This window comes from Astyanax mexicanus, chromosome 1, assembly GCF_023375975.1.
Source record: "Astyanax mexicanus isolate ESR-SI-001 chromosome 1, AstMex3_surface, whole genome shotgun sequence".
NCBI classification, from domain to species: Eukaryota; Metazoa; Chordata; class Actinopteri; order Characiformes; family Acestrorhamphidae; genus Astyanax; species Astyanax mexicanus.
In genome coordinates this window covers 34744492-34765734 of record NC_064408.1, presented here as the reverse complement: position 1 = coordinate 34765734, position 21243 = coordinate 34744492, and the positions used below count along the sequence as shown (strand labels likewise).

Sequence of the window (21243 nt, the reverse complement as noted above, 5' to 3'; positions counted from 1 at the left end):
TTTAAAACAGCATCCGACAAACTATTCAGATGTCCTTTCTAGAGTAAATTTAGCAACTTTAAATTAACTTTTTCACTAACCCCAAAAGCAATTAATCTGCTAAACCATGGTTACAAACTGACGCAGCCTTTTTAGATTACAATGTGATAAAAGACTAACAACTTAATATATTTGCTTCAAAAATAGGTTCAATATGTACGTAACAAATTGTTAAAAACAGTTCATTAAATAGAAAATAGGTGTTCAAAAATAGAAAAAAATGTAATTGTTGACTAAAAATGACAGCATGTGTCAGCCACTATGCTAAGTCTAAGATGATGCTTGAAGCCAAGAGTTTATTAGAGGGGTATAAAGTTCCCCAACACTTTCCTGTAAAAATCAACAGTTGAAAAAAAACTTGCTTGATCAATGAAAAAAGAGGCCTTGGTGGAACATTTGATCAAAATCTCTTTTTTAATTTATATTTATTCCATAAACATGATTACAAAACTCAGCAAGTTACCAATATTACATTTTTCACCATACAGGCTTGTTCACAAATATTTAAACCTTTATAACAGATACAACAAAAAACAAAATACTAGAATAATTTACATGAAAGTCTATAAAACAGCAATTAAATCACAAATTAGTGTCATTGAATAGCTGTATGTTTTCATGTTTTTTTAATCAGTTGTTTTACTAGAGCACAACACTCTCACAATAAGATTGGTCCAGTAACAAAACTCAACAAAGAGCCACAGCTTTTCTCCTATCATAGTTTTTTGTCTTTCACAATTTTGGTTTCAAACCCAGAAAAAAACATGATAATTATCAACCTTTTCACCGCCTCAAAGGCAAAAGAAAAGCCACATCAAAAACGACCTCACAGCACTTTCTAAGAAAAATATACACTTAGAAAATATGTTACAAATTGGCACAATGAAAAATATACAGGTTGTCATTTTTTACCCTACGTCAAGAGTTCATTAATAATCCCATCTGGCAAAGAGTCCAGATGATACAAACAGATCTCTTTTTGTGATGAGAAAAAGGCATAATGTAATAAAAAAATGATGAAACGAATACCTCAAACATGAAGGCATAATACATTCATAAAATGGGCATAAAGATGCTTCTGACAGAGCTGTTTAGTGTCTCTCACTCTGTGCAGTGTAACGGATGCAAATGCTGATTTTAGTACAGTATTTCTTTAAGAGGGTATTTTAGTCCCTTGTCAACACAAATGCGATGTAAACCTGCTCCTGCGATAAAGCAAGGAGATACAGAGCATTTGAGAAATAATTCTGCCATGACTTGGCATGAGGGGAGCATATATATTTATATATATATATATATATTTTGTAAACATTAAACAACATTCAAACATAGCAAGAAAAACACATAGCCATGATGCTGAGCAAAAAATGCAATCAGAAAGTCAGAAAAAAGCAAAAATAAGGACATCTGCATTCACAACTAAATCTGAACATCATGTTTATGCATGCACATCATTAGCAATATAGTGAAAAAAAATTAACAGAGATATTTGGTCCTGCTGAACTGAAATGTAAAATTTCCCCATTTTCAATAGAACAGTTCTGTTGATCATTTATTAGCTTCCAGAAAAGAGATTTATGAAAATATTACAATAAATCATGGGATGTATAAAAGCAAATAAATGTTTTACCATAAACCAAAATGATCTTTTACTTTTAATATACTGATTATGTTAAAAAATTGTTTTCTGCCTTTCCTTCACCCAACATACCATTTATGCAACAATCATGGTCACACAGATATGTCAATTTGTAACAATGGGACCACTCACCTCTTACAATAGCATAACATTTGTCTCACAACTATCAAATCCTAGGCCTGCATGACCATTTCCATAATTGCATGCAAGAATCCCCCAAACTTTATTTCAGCTCTGATTCTCTTTTTTCTGTAAAAAATCATGAAATGATGAATAACAATGTCTTTTTCCAGATTGTACAGAAGACTCCACGATCGATGTCTGCATATGTGACAACAGTAAATCCAAAATTATTTGTCCAAGCCCATCCCCACAAACATACATTCCCACAACCATCACCACATTTAAAAAACAACAAATATTTATGTAGATAAAAATGTCTGTACACTTAATTGTTCATATTTTGGCACATTAATTTAAACATGTTTGATATAATCTTATTTTGTAAATAGTGCATATGTTCCTGTACAACAGCATTTAGATACTGGCAGAGGGGGACTCAGTCAGCCTATATGGCACAGAGAAGTGAAACCCCTTACTCAAATAACTTAAATAAACAATATATTAAAGACAGTTAGTACATTAATACTTCAGACACATCAGCGTCTTTTATTTAAAAAAAAAAAGTATGATGCTCTTCCCAAAACGTGCGCTACTCTTGGAGTACCCAAAGACATTGTTCTGAAAAGTTGGCACAGTAACAAGGGTAACACTCCTCACTTAGCACAGGAAACTAAAAACAACCTTCAAACCCTGAAAAACAACCGAAGGCAACTGTTTGCTGAGAGACAGAGCAGGGTGCTGGGCTTGTTTTAAACGATGACGTTGGGACACAGATTGAACACAAAGACTGCTAGAGCTGCAACGGAGAACAGAGGAAAAAAAACAAATTTAATACCTTAACACCAAAGTAAGTTTTAAGAAGGCTTTCAAGGCATTGTCTCTTCTTAAAAGAAACTGATCACAAAAAAATAATCAATTAAAAATTGCAACTAAGCAGCAATGGCAGATAAGATGCAGCCGTGACAGAGAGACTCCAGTTAGTCAGTAGGTAGCTTAGCAGGGCTGTCATGCAGGGTGTACGCACCTTCCTATAAGGGGCAGGCAAAGGATTGTGGGTAAAGTCAGTGCCATGCAGCTCTGAAAGGTGTGTGGTGGAGGCTCAGAAAGATTTGACAGGAAACAGGGGTAGGAAACTGAGAAGAGGTACTTTGCAGAGAGAAAATATTACCTCTGTTTTTCTACCAAAGCAGTCAGCGCTACTCCTTTAATGTCCCTTTTACCCGCCAATAGTTCATCACGGGCGAACTTTGTGGTGTTTTTGTGACGATACATCTTCTTGTGAGCGGGTCGATGTGGAAGCGGGAGGCAGTCCATACCAAGAGGTGGGAAGAAGCCGGACGGGAGCAGTTTTGGTGAAGATTTACCACCGCGACCTGCCCCCTTCCGACCCTTTGCCAGGCCTGAAGAGCCACCCCGTTTCTTAAGGTCAACGCTGCTTCCCAGAATCTTGAGTGTCTGACTTTGGAGAGCATGCTGGCCTGGTGACAAACAAGGTCCCCAAAGTGGTTCCACTGAGGCCCGCATGAAACGCTGTACCTCCGCCATACCGGAGACTATGTTAGACAAGATGTTTGAAGGCTCCTGGAACTCACCCTGGTCATCGTCTGATAGTCCTCCAACGTTTGGCCACTCCCCCTGAGCTCCCATTAAGCTCAGAGAGGGAGTTGGAGAGGGAGCACCACTGTCTAATCTCTCCCCACCTTTGGCTGCTTTCCCTTCCAGCAGTGCCTTGATCTTCTTAGCAGAACGTGAACCCTTTACTTTCTCTCCTTTAGCTGCCTTGGGGGTTTTGCTCTTTTTGGTGCTTTGTCCATTCTTTCCACCCTTCTTTTTTGAACCCTTATTACCCTGAAGCCCTTCTTCCTCATCATCTACACTGAAGGTCTGTAAGAGGTGCGTGTTCCCAAATGCATCTTGCTCAAGTTGGGGAACAGTACTGCAGTTGAACCGCACATTAGCCCCTCCTGTCTCTGAAAAACCTCCCCCTTTTCCACAGTTACCTAGCAGCTGTGGACTGGGGCTTGGAGTGTCAGGTGGGGACATCTCAGACAGAGAGGAATGGCGAAACTTGTCAGGGGTAAAGTTTGAGATATCAAGCAAGTCAGTGGACTCTCGAAGTGGAGTGACTTCCTCAAGACTCTGCTGCAGAACTAGCCTGGGGCTGCAGTGTGACAAGAAGCCCTCATTGATCTCACTCATCTCATCCTCTCTTTCCCTCTCTCCATCTCTCAGGCTAAGTGAACTGTAGTTGCTAGAAGCTGCAGAAAGCGACCCTAAGGAGTTAAAGCTGACAAGTCGCCCCATGCCATTTTCACCCCGTGACCCTGCAGGGCTGAGCCCATAATCAGCATCCGAGTGGGGCTCTGGCAAAAGTGGTTCTTCAAAAGGCATCCTGCAGGCACCAAGTGGCACCTGACCATACCCTGTCACTGTTGCATTCTCCCCTGCTAATACTGGCATTGGCCTGGGAAAGCCTGGTGGCATGACTGGGGACTGAGTTGGAATGTCAGGAGAAAATGACAGCTGCTCAACAGTAGGTTGGGAAGGCCATGTGACTGGGTAATTTTGTTCTGTGTGGTTGGTGTCAGGATACTGTGTGTGGTGTGGAATGTGACCGAGAGGCTGTGGTGAATGGGGCAGCTCAGACTCTGAGGGAGGGGAGAGCACACAGGTCTGAGCTGATTGCAGGGGGGCTGCCATAGGTAGCAACCCTGACTGCTGCTGGTCTGTGGGGAAATACGTGACATTGGCACTGCTGGATGTATCAGAAGTTTCCAGAAGAGTCTGAAGGTATCCACCAGGTAGAAGTCCCACATTCCCATTAGTCCCAGGGGCAGTGGGACTCAAAGTGCATTTTTCAACCGAGGTCTGGTTTGTGGTAAAATTACTTTCCAAAGAGTTACTAAGGTTTTCAGGTAAACAAGAACTTAACTCTGTAAGCTCAGAGGCAGTGGAGTTTTCCTCATTCTGTGCTTCTTTTAGCTTTTTAGACCTTAGTCTGGCTTCACTTTTGAACTTTTTTATCTTTCCTATTTTACCCCCTTTTCTCCTCTCCTCTCTCTCTTCAGTTCTGCTCTTAGCCCTGGCTGGGTATATTATCTTACTTGTCTCCACCCTGTCCAAGGCATCATGTGTAGTGCCCTCTTGTGATTCTTCTGTGCTTTTTAAGGATTTAGTCATTTCTTGTTGATTGTTAGAGGAGGCAGCTGCAGTTTGACTGAGGGTTGAAGTCTCTACTGCATGGATCTGTTGAATCCTGAGTCTACTTGCTCTCCTTTGTTTACGCTTGGGGTTGGTGCTCGGTGGCCGCTTGCAGCCATTGAGGCGTTTGGTTTTGTCTGCAGCTGCTAATTTGTTCTGCTCCTGTTGTTCCTTTTCTTTCCTCTGCCAGTAGCCCTTCAGAGGTGCCAGTCTTTCATAATGCAGTAGAGTATCTGGACTCAGATGGACCATCAAGACGGAGGGGTCTACTTTGCTTAACTTCACCTGCATGTGCTTCTCACCTTTAAAGCGATTAATGATGATATATTTAATGATGACAGGTGGCTCCTTCCGATAGGACCGGCGCCGTTTCTTTGGGCACCAGTCATCATCTCGTTCCTTTTTTGGTCCGATGGACGTCTTTTTGCGTTTTTCTGCATTCTTCTCGCTTTCTATGGAGTCGACATCATACAAATAATCTTCTCGAAAAGCTACCTTCCTCTTGGCACGAAGGCGATAACTAAGCTGGCTGGAGGAGCTTGAGTTCTCCCTGGACAGTTGCCCATGGGGTCGTTGGGCCTGCCAGGCGTCAGGAGAAGAGCCAGTGCAATAGCTGTCATCACTAAACTCACCAGAGTCTTCTGGTGAATTACTGAGGTCAAAGAGAAAGTTGCTGTTGGGGGTTGTTGGGGCATCTGTCTTCTCCTCAATTGGCAGGTCTGGTTTGTCTTTCAAGTCCTCTGTTCTGCTACAAGGTAGAGCAGGAAAAAAACCTAGCTGGGATTCATCTTGCAAAGGAGTTTCAGTTCGTTCCTGCGCTCCATCTGGGTAAGACTCGTAGCGAATTTTGAGCGAACAGACGTCAGTACCCAGTGTTGACTCCTCTTCTTGGAACATGTAGTTTTCCACATCTTCCTCGCAGAACAGATTGACTGCTAGTTCGCTGCGAGAACACAGGTCCAGCAGTTCCATTCGGCTCTCACTGATCAGGGACTCCAGACAGCTCCAGTCCTGTGCCTCCTCCCCCAGGCTCTCATATATACTCCTAGAAGCAGGATCATCGTCTGATTCGCTCTCTCTCATTGACTTCCCTTCCTCAGCGTTTTCGTTGACTCCAGCTGCATGGGTGGGGCCGCTAAGCAACTGGTCAGACAGCACTTGGTCACCAAAGCGCCCTGCATTAGGGGCAGAGCCAAGGCACTGCATGCTGATGTTGGAGGCAGGGCATGGCTGGAACTCAGAGGTCAATCCAAGCACAGATTCACATGATTGATTCTTGGGAATAAGACAGCTCAGGCAGTCTCCTCCCCCAGAATCCATGCTGGAAAGGGTTGTCCTATCACAGCTCTGAGGCACAGACCAGGGAGTTACTGGTTTGGAGCAAGAGACAGAGGAGAGGGATGAGAGGGAGGAGAGAGAAGAGAACGAGGAGAGAGAGGACAGAGAAGCAGCATTTGAGACAGATTCATCGTGCAGGTCCGTCACACTGAGTGTGACCTCAGCTGTCCCACTTGAGGAACCTATAATGGGTGGAGCTAAAAGAGAAGGCTCAGTGGAGTCATGGATCCTCAGAGTATGTGAATCGCCAGAGAGCTGATCATGCGAGCCTAAAAAAGAGCAAAGAGAAAAACGATATTTTATGTTTTTTCTTTTGAGCTATAGGTCTCAATTCAAATTATCACTTCGGTTGTAATGAACACATGTCAGAGATGTGACAAACAGCAGAACAATAAAGTGCTCTTACTGGAAAAAACGATGAAAAAATCAATGTTAGTACAATATTTTCTACTTCGCCTATGTGAAACTGATTACATTTTAATATTGTAAAACAAAAAAGGTGACTATATTTAAGATGGACTGATAAAGATAGGAGAAAAATAATCATTTTTGCAATCGTACCATTTTCAGTGTTTGGAGGATCAGGGCAGTGCTCTGGGCCTGCAAAACGAGACTCCTGTAGAACATCCATCAATCTGGAGAAAGTCTTCTTCTCACAAACATCATCACTGCCCAACCTACAAAGATACAACACACAAATATAGATCAGAAACAATTGTGCACTTACAACTTGTCTATTCTCCACAGAAAAGAACAGACTCATAGTAAAGTATGCTCTGAAGCAGCTGCCCGTGAGGCTAAGTTCACTGTGCTCAGTGCAGACGTTGGCTAGAGGGCTATAAAGATCTCTGCTACTGGGATGTGGTATAGTGTATCTATGTTCTCTGGAGTGATAGATAAAAACTAAACAGTAGTACTTAACCTCACAAATGCTCTAGTGGTTGAATGAAATCCCATTATTGCAGTAAGGATCCAACATCTACACTGAAGAAAATGATTAGTAAAATTTACTATAAAAAACTTTCGCAACTTTCTGCATTTGCTTTTTTTTTTAGATAAATTTAATTTCAGATAAATTTAAGTAACTTCAACTCGGTTTCAAGACTTAAATGTTACATAGAGTAAATAAGTGAACTGAACTTCAATCAATCCTTTCTTTTAGTAAACTTTACTTAATTTATATTTGTTAAATCAATCCTTTCTTTTAGTAACCTTTACTTAATTTTTGCACACAATATTACCTAATTACAACTCCTGAAATTAAAATATTTTTAGTTAAAACACACATATTACACTGTCTAAACACATGGGTGGCATGTAATACATTCTTTTTAGTATACTAAATAGAATGTATTACATGCCACCAATGTGTTGAGACAGAGACATTACAAAATAAATCTTTGAGATTATGTAAATATTTTAATTTGTTATAATATATTATGTATCATAAATTATTCAAGTAACATTGTAATATAAAATAATTAATTGTAATTAGGTAATATTGCATGCAGAAATTAAGTAAATTTTACTAAAAGAAAGGATTGAGTTCAGTTCACTTATTTACTCTATGTAACATTTAAGTCTTGAAACTGAGTTGAAGTTACTTAAATGTATCTGAAATTAAATTTACTTTAAAACAAAAAACAAATGCAGAAAGTTGCAAAACTTTTTTAAAGTAAATTTTTCAGTGAAATAAAAAGCATCCCTATAAGAGTAGAAGACTTTTACTGCAGAACGTATTGCCAGCTTCAGGGGAAACACACATAAACACACATAAAAAATGACTTAATATATAATCAGACAGTTTTACCAGCATCAGTTCATAAGTATTTTTTTCCCAAACTTTTTACTGGCTGAGAAAATAAACTGCCATGTTACTATCAGCAAAATAGTTAAGTAGCTATTAAACAACATTATTTAGCATATTTTATATTTAAAGAACAAATTTATGATCATTTTAATTGTACATTCACTCATAATCGGGAGAATGGCATCTCTGTCATTGGCACCCCAGGCCAGAACACTGTTACTGCACTGGCAGAGCTACACGAGACCAACACGAGGACAACTGTGTAACACTGCATGACTCGACGCATTTTTGTGTAAAATCCTGTAATATATATAATAATATAATTTTTCACATAACTGTACTTTAAACAACAAAAAGGTAGTTTTTCATTAACGAATTAGGCAAAGTCTTGAACTACACAGCATTTTTCATGGAGATTTTCCAAGTAAAATAAAAATAAATAAAAATATAGGAAAGGATGGTATCCAAGATTAGATAAATAAATTAGAAATACCCAAGCACCCAAGTTTCCTCAGCCTTGGTTTAACCATTTTAAGGGAGTGCAATCAAAACTTAAGTGTTATCTGGTAGTATGACTTACACTTTAAATACTGTGATATTAATCAATCATACCCAGCACTACTGGAAGTGGTGTCAGTAGTGTTAAAACATTTTGGAAGACATCCTGCCCTACTTACTACACTTTCATCCTATATATATTACTACAGTGCATCAACACTCCCCACCCCTCCCCCCAGTGTTACTGTGAGTTGTGCCACATTACATCACTCTGTCCTCTGCATGCCTTACTCTATGATGCTGCAGAGGAAAAGGAAAAAAAATATTTTCACAATGGGAAATAAAGCTCTTACTCATATTTGTGTGTGCTCATGTGTATTACAGTTGTGTAAACGCAGATATCAAAGACACACAGCATGAAGGTTCTACTGTGTCTGTGAATGATAAGAAATATTTTGTACCTCAGCATTTAAACAGACAGATAAAATACAATATTAATCTTTGTCAGTATAAATACAGGCCTTCTCCTAAGGGCATATTCACACCTGTCCTGAATACGAATTCGCACCCAGAACAATACTGGGCTTGTTTTGGGGAGGGGCCTAGTATTGCTGGTTTGCTTTCACACACAAGAACTCAGTCCGAACTGTGATTTGATTGCGTAATTCGATTTATCACATTTCTGAGTGTAGAATGGGCATTTTTTTGGATAGGCTGCATGACATTTTACCCTACAGAAGCTCCCCCAAACAAGGAGCCGAAGAATTTCTGTCATGCAGGCCAGCACAATATAAGCATTTATCAACATGCTGTCAGTAAACACACTCACCCCACAAAGCTGATCTCATTACAGTAACCTCACTACAGTCCTATAACAGTGTGCTTTAATTACACTGATGAAAACGAAAGTAAAGCAAAGTCAAAGGAGTCACACAACAAAATCACGCAACCCCACAGGCGGCACCAGGAGCAAACAACTTCCATATCTGCAGAGGACCATATCTGCACATTTGTTGCACTTTCATTGGTGTGCTTATCATAAACTTCCACAGTGAGCATTTTTTTTCATTGTTCAATAAATGTAATTCTACATTTTTATCTTTGCTCCAGCCCTATAACATTATATTATTCTCAAAATGTACATTATTTTGGTCAGTCATTATCATGATCTAAATAATACAATTTAAGGGGTTTAAAATTCAAGTTGTTTAAGATATATGTATCTGTCAATCACAAAGAATTGTTCTAGGTCCAGAAAAGTGCAGTTTACTGTTAGCATATTTATCTCATTTAGATATTAGCATAATCCAACCCTACATGTACACACTATCGCTGGATTATCTCAGATTATGAAGGGTCTTGAGTCCCAGCCATACTGACAGCTCTATACAAAGGAATGGGATTTTTTAAATCCCTAAATCCATGACTGCATTAAATCCATCCCTCTCTTTCTTTCTCACTCTCTCACTTTCACACACACACACACACAAACACACACATAACCCTTGCTTCTCTATGAAATCGTTCATGAGGGATTTGGTTTGCTTGATTTAGTTTGTTCCTATTTCCTTCTCTTTTTAAAACTGTTTGTTTACAATGCACAACACAATTCATTAAAGATTCTAAATGTCATTTACATATAAAAGTTGCGTACACATGCATGTATTTCACACAAAAGGTGTCCCCTAAATGTATAAACTGTGCAGACCACATCTGGATTCCACATTTGCTTCATTGCAACAAATGCACTTTCAAAACGAGGCGCGGCAGAGGTTAATCCTGTGAAAGCCATTTCCACACTGTGTATCTCTTTATACACACACTCACACACACACAATCTCTCTCACAGACTAACCTGTACTGGCTCCGCTGTTCCTGATTCATCAGAGAGTATCACACAAGACTGAGTCATTTAAATAAGCAACAAGCTAATCTAATGTTTGGTAATAAAATGTTAATATCAGCCTGACAATGAACCCGATCAGGGCTGGAGTAAGTGATAGACACTCTGGAAAGAAAATGTAGCCTTCAACACTGAACTGGGACCAGCTTCCTCCCCCTGTCTGAATCCCAGCACAGTCTGACTATAAGCTACAGCTGAACTGATCTCAGATCAGAGTAAACAGAGGAAGGAGAAAGAAAAGGAGCAGTGGCACCATCTGCAAAGGGCTGATATTAAAAAAACGAAATTAATATTTATCCAGCTTTAACACCTACCCAAGAGAGCCAGACAGAGGGATTACAGGATAGAGAGAGAGAGAGAGAGAGAGAGAGAGAGTGAGAGAGAGTGAGGGAGGTGGAAAGTGAGTGAGTGAGAGAGATGTTCTCTACCTTGTGTAAATGTCTGTGCATTCACCATCATCTGCCCCCTACAATATATTTTTTTAAATTAAGATAAACGCTGCTGTGAGACAGCATGCACCACAGCACAAAGCAAGAATGTGTCAAGGAGAGGGAGAGAGGCACCAGCATATTGCCAGTTTGTGATCTGATCACAGATCAATATTCCAGTCTTTTCAGTCCAGCAGTCAGTTCAGTGGACCATGTAGTACCTTTCCATTCATTCATTTATCCTTCCATCCATCCATCCATTCATCCATCCATCCATCAATGCATCCATCCATCAATCCATTCATCCATCCATCCATCCATCCATCCGGCAGTCCAAATACCTGCAGCCATTGATCTTTAAGAATAGGGGTGGGCAATTTGGCCCTTAAATAATATCACAATATTTCATGGTATTTTTGCGACAATAACATTTGGCGTTATGACTAAACACTGAATGAAGAAAATTATTTCAAGAATACACTACTGCAACAAAATTAAAATTCAATTTTATTATTGCATATGTTATAGGGCACGCCCACTAACTGAGATATTCACAAAAACAAGCATTTTATCAACATTTTTGTAACAGAAGTCAATGATCCAGAATGTCATGATACTAATTATGCAGTTAAAATATTCAAGTTAAATGAATGATACTGGACAGATATAATCTGTCTGTAGTAGATATATAATGGGAAATGAGAACACTGTGTTTTTGTTGTTACTAAAAACAGCACAAAAGTGGTGCCCTGATCTAATAATTTGGGATAGGTAATATGGCATTATATTTCAGGGTATAATACTGTTCACGATACTCAAGTTTTACAATTGGCCTTACATTTGTGAGTGTTCTGCTGTACACAGCCCTCAACAGTAACAAGAGTGGAAACCTTTTTTTTGTGTTCTATAGAGCCATATACAGGTTTTCTTGGGCTATTTTATGTCATTAATTATCCCATAATTTTAAAGACAGAAAGACAGCCTACATCAGGAGAAAGACTAGAAAAAATAATAATAAGTGAGTGAGAGAGTGTGCCACAGTAGGACAGCTCTTCAAAAAGCCAGAGGCTACCCCGTTGTGCCAATCTAATGCTGCTGCCAGTTTATTGGTTGTCCATCCTTGGACCATTTTGGTAGTAGTACAGACCACTGCTTATCAAGAACACCCACAAGGCCTGCCTGTCATTAGAGTGTCTGACCCAGTCGTCTAGCCACAATATTGTTATTTATGTTACCTGATGGTGGTTTAAATATTATGGCTGATTGGTGTGCATGATGATGTGGTGACTGATGATTTGTCTCCATGAGCAATTTCTTACTTTTATAATTAAACAGACAGAGCCAACAAGAGTAACAAGCATTTCTTATGGTACATTCATAATAAAATGCACAGTGCATAGTAGATATTGCTTTTATGCTTTTATATAAAATGGGAACATTAATAAAACTTTTCATGCTGAATTTGCCTTTTATTATTATGGCTTATCACATGTCTTCCTGTGAGTAAATGGGGATCTATGAGGTCTTTTGCCTCTTCCATGTATAAGTGGGATGTATTTTCACATGGGTAAAAGCATGCATTTCAATGACTTGTGTTTTTGGTCTGTGTTACGATGGGATGTACACTCTTGTTTAGGAATACATTGCATACACAAGTCTGAGGAAATACCTTTGACATGTCCAAGTCTCTGCTACAGCCACCCTGCTGTCTACAGCCACTATAATTCAGTATTCAGTTTAATTACTCTATTAAACAAAGGCTGAATCTTTCAAAGCATCCACTAAACTGTGTTTGGTTAGAAGACTGGGTCAGAACATCTCCAAAACATCAGGCAGGTTTTGTGGGATGTTTATAGTCCTGCAGTTGTAAATACCTACTAAAAGTGCTTAAAGGAAGGACAACCTCACATCTTACAGGAATTAAAGGCTCTGTTGATAACATCTTGATACCAGAAACCACAGGACACATTAAGTGCTTCAATGGTGGCTCTACTCTATTCATATATATTTATACAAGGATTTTTACAGTTACGTTATGAAACTAGTGTCAATTGTGCTAAATTACATGCATTTTACTGCTTTTGTAAGGAATGTTATATATTCACAGACAAAAAAGCCAGAAACAGCTGTTGGAATGGAATTGAACTTTGTATGTGTGAGTCACAACACAACGGAATTTTCCCGGGGGGCCTTAAAAGATGCTGTACCAGCTGTATACAAAGGACAATAAGTGGCAAACAAGCTTCTGAAAAGTAAGTTATGTTTATTACCTGTGATTACCACGGTTGTGTGCTTATTATTAAAAGTTCTGCTTCACAAAACGCCTTGTTTGCCACTTATTGTCTTTTGTACACATAGTGAAGTCCGAGACGTTACTGAAGACTCAGCTTAGCTGGTACAGCATCTTTTAAGGTCCCCCGGGAAAATTCCGTTGTGTTGTGACTCACTTCCGTTGTGTTGTGGTTGTATTTGCAGCGCGTTTTTCTATTTGCAGCGCGTTTTTCTATTTGCAGCGCGTTTTTCTATTTGCTGCGCCTGTGTTGTAATTTTGATGGATGTGTTTTGTGCTTTTGCAGCGCTTTTCAATTTGCACTGTGTTGGGCTTTCTCGGCCACCGTAAAAGTCAGCCTAGACAACAAAACCCCTCAGACAATCTTTCAGTTAAAATAAAGACATTTTGAACAGAAAAATGGGCTGAGGTGTATTATTATACCTAAATTAATATGAAAAATCCAGAATTTAAAATAACAATGATGTCGTTCGAGACCTAATATTTTCTCACGACAGCAATGAAGAGGAGCAATAAACTAGTGAAGATGGATGGTTCGATCAATCAATAAATTAATGGACAGAAAGGTACTACATGGTCTATTAACTTACCATTGGGGTGAAGAAAAGAACATATTGATCACTGATCAGATCTCAAACAAAACACTCTTTAAACGGGGCAAATCTTGGGTCGCAGCAATAACCCATGCAATTATATTGTTACAGTACAAAGGAAACAACATAGTAAATCATATTTAATTAAGCGGTACTGCAGCATATTGTTTTGTTTTATGATTATGAAAGAATCTTGTGGCAAGAGAGTAAAATTTATGAGTGTATTTGGCCCAGACTTTTGGAGTTTTCAGAATAGCAGGGGAGAAAGGTGCCAGGAACCACGATCCAAACCAAAGGCTAAAATTTGATCTGACCAAACTGCAAACGGACTGAACCATGGATCAGTTCATTTATAGTACAGCTCTTCTGAAGTATGAAAAATTATTTTAGATGGTTTGGACTTTCGGATCATATATAGAAAATTAAATCAGGTTATCATCAACCATTCAGCAACAGGGAAAGAATTAGTGTTGTACCACAATTTGAGCTCTTTTGAGTACAAGCATTACACAACAGCAGTATGTGCGCAAAATTGAAACCCTATCAGATCTTATAGGGTAAGCCTTTTTTGCTGCTTAACATGCATACACTTATATGGAAGTCAGACTCACTCATGGAGTCAGATTTAGTGCAACAACTAAAAAGTTAACTCACTGAACTTCATTCCACAAACCAATCATTGTAAAGTACTGGAAGATGCATCATCACCTATGCATATTATTTAATCTGCTTACCAAACTTACCAAACTTTTAAATTTCTAATAAATGTTGGTGTGAAAACATTGTGTCTAAGAGTTTGCATTCGGAGGACTGACTAGGTCAAATACTCAATACTGTTCATTTAAATCAGAGTAATGATTCACAGCCAGTGATTCATGAAAAGTACTAATGTTTAAGTGCTTAGTTTGGCAGGCTTGGGACAAAAATACAGAATATTGCAGGTAAAGGGGTGCCAGGTGGTCCAGCGGTCTAAAGTGCTAGGTGATAGGGGGAGTAATAGGGGGAGTCCTAAGTGGGTTGGGTAATTGGCTGAGCAAAAAATGGAGAGAAAAAATGCTTGGGACAGGTAATAATAATAATAATAATAATAATAATAATAATAATAATAATAATAGTTAGAACCACATTTTACAGGGGTCCAGATTTTATCTGACAGCCATGCTCTACCAAAAAGAATTTAGTAGTTGGTTCTTAGTTACTATTAGTATTATTATTTTTAGAAATAATAACATAATTTCTTTTCTGATACATATTACAGTTTTATTACCTTATTGTACTAATAATAAGAAAATGGTATTAGTAAAGGTATTTTACTGATTAAGCAAACTGCACTTTATATTCATGACTACGTTGTTTGAGATGGTGAACTGAAGTCGTCATGTTGTGACTTTAATTGTAATATTTGCACAAGACTGTACTTTGTCGGTGTACCACTTTCACACAAGCAATCTATGCATATAATTTTTTTAATAAATCACATGCAGATGATAACCTGCGTAATGCTGTATGGGTGCAATGTTATGATATTATCGTTTTTTTATCTTGTATAAAACAGTTTTGAATATATCAATATTTATATTATACTGCCCAGTCCTGTAGCTATTGCAGTGTTGAGCAGTTCATCCAAAATAAAGTTTTACAATCAGTGATTTAGCTCAGACTGTGTGTGACCAAACTACATTACAGGACAGTTAATCAGAACAGATCATGCTGAAGTCCAAAGACTGACAGCCCAAATCCAATTTCTAGCTTATCTAGATTGTATCCAGATTATTGGCAGTCTGGACAGCCAGAAACCACAAGAAATTCAATTGGAACATAAACTAATTGAAATATTAGTTCAGAGTAGACTTCAGTGGGAGGTAATACATGAACTCTGAGAAGGGCTAGAATAAAAGATTTAATCCTTTTGAACAAATTGCTGTACAAACTGACTGATTAGTGGAGTTAAGTAATTCCATACCACTGTGTCAAGTACCGATAAAATAAGAGGGTAAAAAAGAAAATAGCTACTTGGCAACAATCATTTAATGTAACAATGTTTTTTTCTAATCATTCAATTTCATAAACTATATAGTACATGTTGTGTATACAGTTTAAGGAAAACAGATAATATTTATATTTTTACATAGGGATTGATTTGTATGAGGGCATGCCAGAATTGGATGTATTGATCCAACCGTCTGGAGTAACTACACTCTTTTCTTCAAAGGTTCTGTAAAGGCAATGGTTCTGCATAGACTTCACATTAAATGTCTTGATTTGAACATAACTTTAAAAGACATTAGCACTGATTCTCATTTAACATTTCTATTTCATCAACAAAAATACTCAGTATAAAAGCCCCTAAATTAAAAGCCCCTCATTTAGGATAATGACCCACAGACTAATGGATCAATGCTCAGCTAAACAAAAGAGTGTAAAGTCTTTCTCCAGTAATTACTGCACGTAGAACCATTTTAATGGATGTAAGCTTGCACACCGAGGAGAAAATGTTCAGTATAGAACTGGAAAAAGGTTATTTAGTGTACATTTAGTGTATTTCCTTGTTTTTGAACCAGCCATAGAACCATTTAAGTAATCAAATGGTCCTTCAAGTTGTCATAGTTCTATAAGGAATTGCTGCCTTTAGTGAAGAACTATTGAGGAAATCCTTTGTAGTTACACAGTTCATCTTTGTAGTAAAAAATGATTTTATGAAGTACTGAAAAGAGATTCTTTGACTCATAGAAATAGTGAAACCCTTGCAAATGCAAGATGTATGCTAAGATGTCAGCCTATAATATGGTTCTTTTCAGAGCTTCACATAAAAGGAAAAAGCTCCACTGCAGCAAGTCAAATACCTTTTTAGTAATATACAGCCAGGGATAATTTTATGTGAAAAACATTCCTCGGCCCTATTAAATGTCCGTACATTTTAGAAAGTGTAATTGTACTGAGAAGCCCAAAAATTAAATTTAAAATGTGTGTTTTGGTGCATGGTCTTTTCAGTGCTAATTATTATAACTCTAATTAATTAATATATCTCTTTTTTCTCTACAGTTCTCATTCAGTTCTAATTCTGTGTTTCTTTGGTTTACCAATGCATGAATAAGTAGATGATGTCTCCATGTTTGCAGTAACTCATGTAACAGCATCATTAGCAGCATTGCAGTTGTTCAGGTAAACAGTAAAAGCTATCATGGCCAGAAAAACAACCCGGCGAGACCTACCGGACACCCTGTTTTCAGAATTCATATATCTGGCAGAGATGGAAGCACACTGACGCCATTAATTAATATATTGCTACTTCTCCACTCCATGGGAATATTATGCTTTTAATTTAACAACAAATCTGAAGGACTGCTTCTCCTTTAATAATTACAAACTGCTTGAATTGTAGGCATGTATGTGCCATGATATTTATTTAATCAAAACAAAACTAAAATTAAGTTTGATGTAGTTGCCATTTGTTTTTAGCTGATTGATTGACTACATAATTATATGCAATGGTACATGCATTCCTTGTATACCACCATGGTCCATATGTTACAGTTTATGCATGAAGTCAGATAAAGAACATTAAATGAATGAAATTTCAACTGAAAACCTTAACCTGTGACTCATAAGCAAGGTACCAATATTACATTGGTAAGTTTAGCTCTGGTATCTGACTACAGTGAGTGCAGCCTGCGGGAAGGCGGAGTTGGACGTCCTGCGTGTCCAGTCCCACCCACTTTGTCCACGCCACGCCTTGTCAGTCTCGCAAGCTTGTAGTGTAAACACAGTTTTTAAGCCGGACGACGCGGCACATGATATTTAAAGTCCGCTAACTGCCCTGTACATTGTTTACTTCCGTTCAGAGGCGGAGCTAAGACATGATGCTGACAAAGTGGGCGGGACTGGACATCATGACGCTGCTACTGGTATAAAAACCACAATAGCAGCACTACTACGGAGACGAAATGAATTTGTTCATTCATTTTATCCTTTTCCTGGAAAGGCTTTCCACCGAATAAATCACCCGCTAAATTGTCAACACGCCAACGTCAGACGCATGTCCTTCTAAAACCAATCATCGTAAAGTTAAGACTACACCGCTAATGGGGATTTTCCATTGAAAGGACATTTTAGTCCAGAAACAGTCTTACTGGGAAATTGATACAATATGTTTAAAGATAATGCTAAAATTGAAGAAAAGCCTCCTAAAGATCCGTTTTTTTTTTATCTATTCTTGTTTTGTAATAAACTGTGGCCAGTTGTCTACATATAAATATGCTTTATGCAATAGGGTGTCTATCGTTTACATTATTTGGCTCAATACACTACAAGTTTCTGGGGGCTGTACCACATTAGGTTGAACATATACTAACCTAGCCAACTGTCCTTTTAAATAAATAAAAAGAAACCTTAGTCTTATTGGGGTTGTTGCTTTTTCCTGCTGTTTTAAAGATGTTCTGTACTGGTCCACACTGTGTGTGTTTCACTATTTCAGAACGAAGAGTGTAGTGACAAAGACAACCACGTTCACTATTTGTAAATGTTTCCTCTGCCTTTAACCCATCTGTGCAAAACACACATATAAACAGGGAGCAAACACACACAACGGCACAGAGAGCACACAGGCCCAGAGTGGTGGCCAGATATTGCTGTGGCGTCTGGGGAGTAGAGAGGGTTAGGAGCCTTGCTTAAGGTCCCACCAGTGGCAGGTTGGTGAACAAGGGTACTGAACTGAAAGCCTTTCATCAATAACCTACTGCTCTATGCACCTAGCAACCCCCCCAAAAAGACTCCCTTGCTGTATGGTAGTTCACAAGTAAAAAAGTCCCAAACCTATGTTTTTTTTTCATTACGTGACAGGTGTGTCAGTTGTGGCAGTGTAAACAGTAAATACACATTGAGTCGGACATCTGTATCACAAGTTTTTTTCACATGTGGTACTGCCAATAAACAACAATGCAAATGAATTTGCACAACCAGAACAGGATTTAAGTGAGGTTTATGTCAGTCCAACTCATCATGTGCTGAGGAGAAAAAAGCAGCAGTTAGGGAGGTTTTCAGTGGTGGGACAGGTGGGAAAACAGACCTTATTAATATTTAATTTAGCCAAATAAAAGCTTAAAGCAAAGAAAAAAAAACAACACAACCTAAAGAAGTGGTTGGGCTAAACATTGTGAACTTTGTTTGCTAGATTAAATGATAGCTTGAATGTATTCTCTGTGATAACTCCTGGGATGCTGGCAAATATAAAACTGAAAGTTAAAATAGAACATTGATTGTTTGCATGTGTCTTAGTTTAGGAGCGTAAAATGTTCAGACTAATGTTGTGTTGGATAGATGACAATTTACATACTGCAAAAGAGAGCCAAATGAGGGAGAGTGAGAATGGACGTTCTTCTTCTTATAATCGCTGTCCAATAAAAACAAGAATTTTTTTTTGTCAATTTTACTACATATTTTTAACAAAAAAACTGACCATTTCATTGTATCAACATTTTGCAATGAATGGACCAATAGAAATTATCCAAAAATACCTGAAATAAACTTTTACATTGACATTACATTACATTTTTGTTAGTTCACCCATTTCTCATTTTCTGCAAATAAATGACAATATTTTTATTTGGTATTTGGGAGAAATGTTGTCCATAGTTTATAGAATAAAACAACACTGTTAATTTTACTCAAACATATACTTATAAATAGCAAAATCAGATAACCTGATTCAGAAACTTATATTTTTCCAGAGCTGTATATGCTTTTCAATGGACAGCTACACCATTCTTTTTGTGTTGAAAGGTAATGTCTAATAACAGCATAGAGTATTCTTTCGGAAAAGAGGGAAAAGGCCAGGGTTGGTTTTACTGTTTACATACTGCACCATTCTGTGGACTATCCAGTGGACTCTGTTGCTGCAGGCCCAGGTTAGCTAACTAACAAAGCAACTGTTTGACAACCAAGCCAGATATTAGCCTGCATTATTACTGTACTATTATCATCATTATCAATTCAAAATAACAAAGACACATCATTGTACCGGTAGTCTAAGCTGTACACCCCCCTTACATACACACACTGAGACACACAGCATTTTGCTGAGCAGCAACATGTCAGACACGCTCCCTCACTGAGAATAATCCACAAAAACAGCCAATAGCCAATAGCAGCCATCAGGCCTTTGCGTCCAATACACGCAGACGCTCGGTTTTTCCCTTTCTTTGCAGAGACGTAACAGGTTTTGATTCAGGATTTTTTTTCTTTCTGACTGACGAAGGCCCCACCACGCACCCTCACCCTCACACACACACCATACACATATACATACACATATATACACACACATCACCCCCCCCCCCCCCCCCCCCCCATACACATATACACACTCCCCATATCGCCGGATGCAGTGCGGGTCGAGGCCAGCTAGCATTTACACATTAAAATGCAGCACGAGACGCTCTGCTGTTAATCGTGTGCGTGTACGCAGGGTCGGTGTAAGTGGTGGGTGGTGTGCGTGCTTTTGAGCCTGATGTTGGGCTCGTCAGTGTTTGGCTTTGCTTGCGTATTTCGTCAATAACCGCCAAAGGCTAGCTAATAATCACTCGTGCTGCTCTTTTTTTATATGGCTTTCTCTCACACACATGCGCGCGCATACACATAAATAAATACACACGCACACACCTGTCCATTATGGATACATTATGACAACTGACACGAGCTCCCCATTTCTCAACCCAATGCAGCTCTTTGACGCGCGTCACACGTACTAGCCCAGCTAGCCGCATCACACACATACACATTCACGCACGCACGCGCGCCCGCACATCCAGCACTACACACACTCACTCATTCTCTCACTCACCTCCTGTTCTTCTCGCCGTTTGTTTTCCTTTTATCGTTTTAGCTATTAGCAGAGTGTTTCGGGGGTCCTGCCTCCTCGGTGCGGCGCTCTTGGTCTTAGCATGTTGCCCACCTCTCTCTCTCTCTCTCTCTCTCTCTGTATCTCTCCCTCTCTCTCGCGCTCTCTCGCGCGAGCCCGGACTACTGCCTCCTCGGCGGCAGGGTGGACGCGCTCCTCGCGCCTCCGGAGCAACCCCCCCTCCACCCCAAGCCCTCCTTCTCCTCCTCCTCCTCCTCCTCCACCACCACCCCTCCACACACACACGCGCGTGCGCACACTCACGCACTCTTCCTCTTCAGCGCTCCATCTCGTTCCTCACTCATATCGCCATCGCGGCTGCTGCTCGGTTTGCTAGCTAAACCTGCTGCCATGCGCGTGCCCGTGTGTGTGTGCGCGCTAGAAAAGTGTGGGGGGGAGGCTATAGGAAACTGGGGGAACTGGTGGGAGAAAAGAAGGCAGGGGTGGGATGGATGGGGGAGGAGAGGGGAGGGGAGAGAGGAGGAG

At 39.2% G+C, this 21243-nt stretch overlaps 1 protein-coding gene across 1 annotated transcript; it reads right to left on the bottom strand.

Annotated features, from left to right (window-relative positions):
- Positions 1-1480: 1480 nt before the first annotated feature.
- On the bottom strand, positions 1481-20951 carry nexmifa (neurite extension and migration factor a). The gene is made up of 3 exons (XM_015607933.3): positions 20701-20951; positions 6902-7017; positions 1481-6609 (listed from the first exon to the last, which is right to left on the bottom strand). Exons 2-3 carry the CDS (start codon positions 6969-6971, stop codon positions 2966-2968), a joined length of 3714 nt encoding a protein of 1237 aa, XP_015463419.3. The 5' UTR covers positions 6972-7017; positions 20701-20951; the 3' UTR covers positions 1481-2965.
- Positions 20952-21243: the final 292 nt, after the last annotated feature.